Consider the following 3988-nt stretch of genomic DNA (forward strand, 5'->3'; position numbering starts at 1 on the left):
CTCAACATCCTTCTTGTAGTGAGGGGCCCAAAACTGAACACAGTATTCGAGGTGCGGCCTCACCAGGGCCGAGTACAGGGGCACGATCACTTCCCTACTCCTGCTGGCCACACTATTTCTGATACAGACCAGGATGCCATTGGCCTTCTTGGCCCCCTGGGCACACGTTCAGCTGGCTGTCAAGCAGCACCCCTAGGTCCTTTTCTGCCAGGCAGCTTTCCAGCCACTCTTCCCCAAGCCTGTAGCGCTGCATGGGGTTGTTGTGGCCGAAGTGCAGGACCCGGCACTTGGCCTTGTTGAATCTCATACAGTTGGCCTCGGCCCATTACAGTTGAGATGCTGAGGAAATACCTCAGCTGGTACATGAGGATTATTTTTATGATATATGAATGACTTATAGTAACCTTATGATACTGCTTGGGAACAGAAGAAATATTAGGTCCCTCAGACAAAGAAATGTTGAGTTTTTACTGTCTGCATGGTCTTTTACTGTTTACTGTTACATTTCATCCTTATTTTTGGTACTCTAGCCCTCAAGGTGTCTTGATTTTTCTATGTGATGTTCCAGTCTTCCTCAGAATTGATGCTATTAACTTTGTCTCTCCAGAAAATTTAGTCTAAAAAATCATAATTCCTAATGTCAAAATTTGAAATAAAAACATTAAACAAATGACAAGACTGATGATTGAGGAACTGTGTCCTAATGCCACTCTATCACTGTTTGTCATTCTAATCCTGTTGTTTGTCCCAGAGTTCATAATGTAATACCAGTCTTCTCAAGTATAACCAAAAATTTCCCTTCTTAAACTGTAAGAGGTGGTCTATTGGATTGAAGCCCAGGAAAATTAGGTATATTTTTAATTTAAGCTTAATTTAACTCTCTTCTATTGGTAAAGCTAGTACGCAAACTGTTGATGGACTCACATTATATTAATCTTGAGGAAGTGTTACACTGTAAGCAATTATGCTTAAAAGCAGCAGTCTTCAATAATCTGTTTTCTGATACAGGGAATACGTTTCTCAGAATAAACAATTTCATATTGCATATTTAATATGGAAGTATTTAGTCACAAAATACTAACTGGAACTCATCCTCAGTTTCCTTTTTTCCCCTCTAATGAAATTACACTGTATTTAGATTATTTTTTTCTACCTAATGTCAACATCCTAGCATTTTTATTTTTCTTAATTGTAAAGGGCAGTATGGTAATTCTAATTTATTTTTCTAGTGGTGTGTTTATGAAAACAAATATTTTCCCTTCTACTTCCAGAATTATCAAGCCAGTGTTGATAATTTCAACAGAGTACTTCTAATAGATCCAAATGTTCTTGAAGCAAAAAAGGAACTAGAGGAGATAACCCAACTGCTTAACCTTGACAGCAGCGCTGTAGTTGGTGGTCAGCAAAAGCAAAGGAAGAAAATAACCATACAAGAGGTATACCTGTTCATTTTTAACAGCAGACAGTACAGAAGCCACACATTTGAAGAGATAATATTAAAGCTTTTGTTTTGCACTTGTTAACGCTACACTTTTTTTTGGTGGGGTTGTATTTTTCATGTTATTTTGAGGGCATATTGGAGGATTCTTGCATTTGATGTGTTTGGCATCCATTACGTTCTGTAGTAAAGCTTGGACTTCTTTGAAGTGTATTCAACAGAAATGGAAAAAAGTACATTTAGGTGGCACTAAACTTGAGGATATGCTCCTTGTAAACAAAACCTGTTTTACAGAATACAGCTGTCGAATAGCAGTTTTGCTTTTAAAGTCTGTACTACTTGGGAAGCCTCTGGGGCTGTGCTGGCAAAGGTTCATTGTCAGCAGGCGTGCTGACAGTGTGCTGACGATGACTACTGCTTGTGCTAGTACTAAAGTTACTGGTCTGAAGAATGAAATCTTGCCTTAAAGAGCAAGAGTGTGGGTAAAATATCTGTAGGATCTTATGAAAGAAATACATGATGTAATGTTATGACTGGATCAAAATGTTAGCCTTGCAGAGTTCTGGGTAGAATTAGGCGATAAAAGGATTTTCTCAGTCATCTGGTATTTTTGGATTGTGACTTTGCTGGTCCTTTAAGAATGTGTGTGTGGGGGGGTGTCCCTTTTCAGTTTAAAATACAGCGTTAAAATACATTGTTTACCAGTCTGTACAGTATTATACAGTGATACTGTAATTTGATCATGTAATTTCAAAATGGTGGTATAATGGAAACTGCAGTTACCAATATAGAAACAGCTTGTTTTATCGAAACACCACATTGTCACGAGTTCATGGCATTTTATGTAACTGGTGTAAGACGGCTATAGTGTTAGTTAAGCTCCGAGTTGTGACAAACAAAGGGACTTGGAAAGTGTTTAGAGGAGGTTTGGGAAGTGACGGCATTGTTCAGCTAACTACATTACTGGCAGCGGTAATTTTTCCAGGGGTGGGGCAGGAAGCATTTATGTTTGCTGTCATAATTACAGCTGCCCCCTTAGAGAGCCTTCCCCGTCTTACCTGCTGTAGTACAGGGTAGTTCTATGAAAACAGACTGCAAATAAAAGTAAAGAAAATTTGACTAGAAACCGGGATTTATCATTATTATTCCATTTTAATCAAGCTATAATTGTATAGAAGACAGTCAAGATTTCTCTTTTGAGAAATTGTTGTTGTTGAAAAAATAGAACAAAACGTCTATAAGCCCAATGCAGTATTTTCCAAAAATGACTAATCTAGATGCCAGCACAACGCTGTACTATGCAATACAGTCTCTCCAGACTTTCTGAAAAACTTGGCAGCCGTTGAAGAGACCCCGTTCAATGAGTTTTAGTCAGTTTATACTAATTCCACGACTCCTAATAGCTTGAAATGGATTTTAGCAAATGTAGTTGAACCCGTGGTTAATTTTCTAGCGACTGATTCATGAAATTCGATACAGGCTGCAAACTCTGGAGAAGTTAAGTGGGCATTCAGGCAGTTAGGCCATGCTGAGCTTTCTCCTTCCACAGCGAGACTCCAAACAGCAACCTGAAACAGCTGCCGTGTACCTGTATTATTCTGAAAGCACAGCAGTGAAATGAAACGTGCGTATCTGGTGACGACTTCAGTTCTGCTTATCTTCTGCAACTTCACATTTAATATATGGATACAGTCCTCCTTAGCTTTCTCTCAGTGGTCTTCAGTTGTCTTTCTACAGCGGAGTGCCAAGCAGCGAAAGGAAATGGGAAATACACACTTTTGACTACAAACCTTTAAAGATGAATGAGAGGTGCTATTCTGGGGGGAGGTAGGACATAAAAGAACATAGGTGCCTTTCTTTTATGAAGAGTAAAATGCTAACTTTAATTTAGTGACATTATTGATGGATATATGCATGCAGTTTATGAAGCTTCAGGTTATCTGTATGTCCACATTAAAATGATTTGTTGCCATTTTCTTTGTGAAGGTGACTGAATCTGATGAACAGGAAGAGAGACGGTTTGCTACATCAGAAGATGTTGTGACTGATCATGTTACTTCTAAGGAAACAGTTCAAAAGTGTGCGCCACTGAAGACCTCTGAGAAACTGCACATTTCTGAGCCATCTAATGCTTATGACTTTGGTCAGATTATAAATGCAGTGAATACCAATAAGGATAAAGCTGCGTGTGCAGATCTCTTAACAGTTACTGATCCAAAAAAACTGCCAATGCTGCTAAGTAACAAACTTGAAGGAGAAATCCTTGTGATCTTTATCCAGTCATTGGAATATTACGTACTTGGAAAAGATCCTGGCCTTGTGTATCAGCACCTTTTCTACTTGAGCAAAGCAGAAAGATTTAAGGTAAGAACCTAGACTGAATGCGTGCTTAAGTTGAACAGAAACTCAAGTGAAATTTTCATATCTTAAAATGAAATGATACACTGATTTTGTATCTCTGTCAAATACTATGGTTTTCAATCAACCTGTGCTGATGATAAAATAACCTGTTCTTTCAGGTGGTGCTGGCTCTTCTTAGCAAAAACGAAA

The 3988-nt window shown here is 38.6% G+C and overlaps 1 protein-coding gene across 1 annotated transcript in view; it reads left to right on the plus strand.

Moving 5' to 3' along the window:
- SPAG1 (sperm associated antigen 1) overlaps window positions 1-3988 on the plus strand; it is a 44813-nt gene that overhangs the window by 40719 nt on the left and 106 nt on the right. Inside the window, 3 exon segments of the mRNA XM_009323128.1 lie at window positions 1272-1436; window positions 3425-3802; window positions 3958-3987. Of these exon segments, the coding sequence (XP_009321403.1) occupies window positions 1272-1436; window positions 3425-3802; window positions 3958-3987 (573 nt within the window).

Source organism: Pygoscelis adeliae, unplaced genomic scaffold (genome assembly GCF_000699105.1).
Source record: "Pygoscelis adeliae isolate BGI_AS28 unplaced genomic scaffold, ASM69910v1 Scaffold174, whole genome shotgun sequence".
NCBI lineage: Eukaryota > Metazoa > Chordata > Aves > Sphenisciformes > Spheniscidae > Pygoscelis > Pygoscelis adeliae.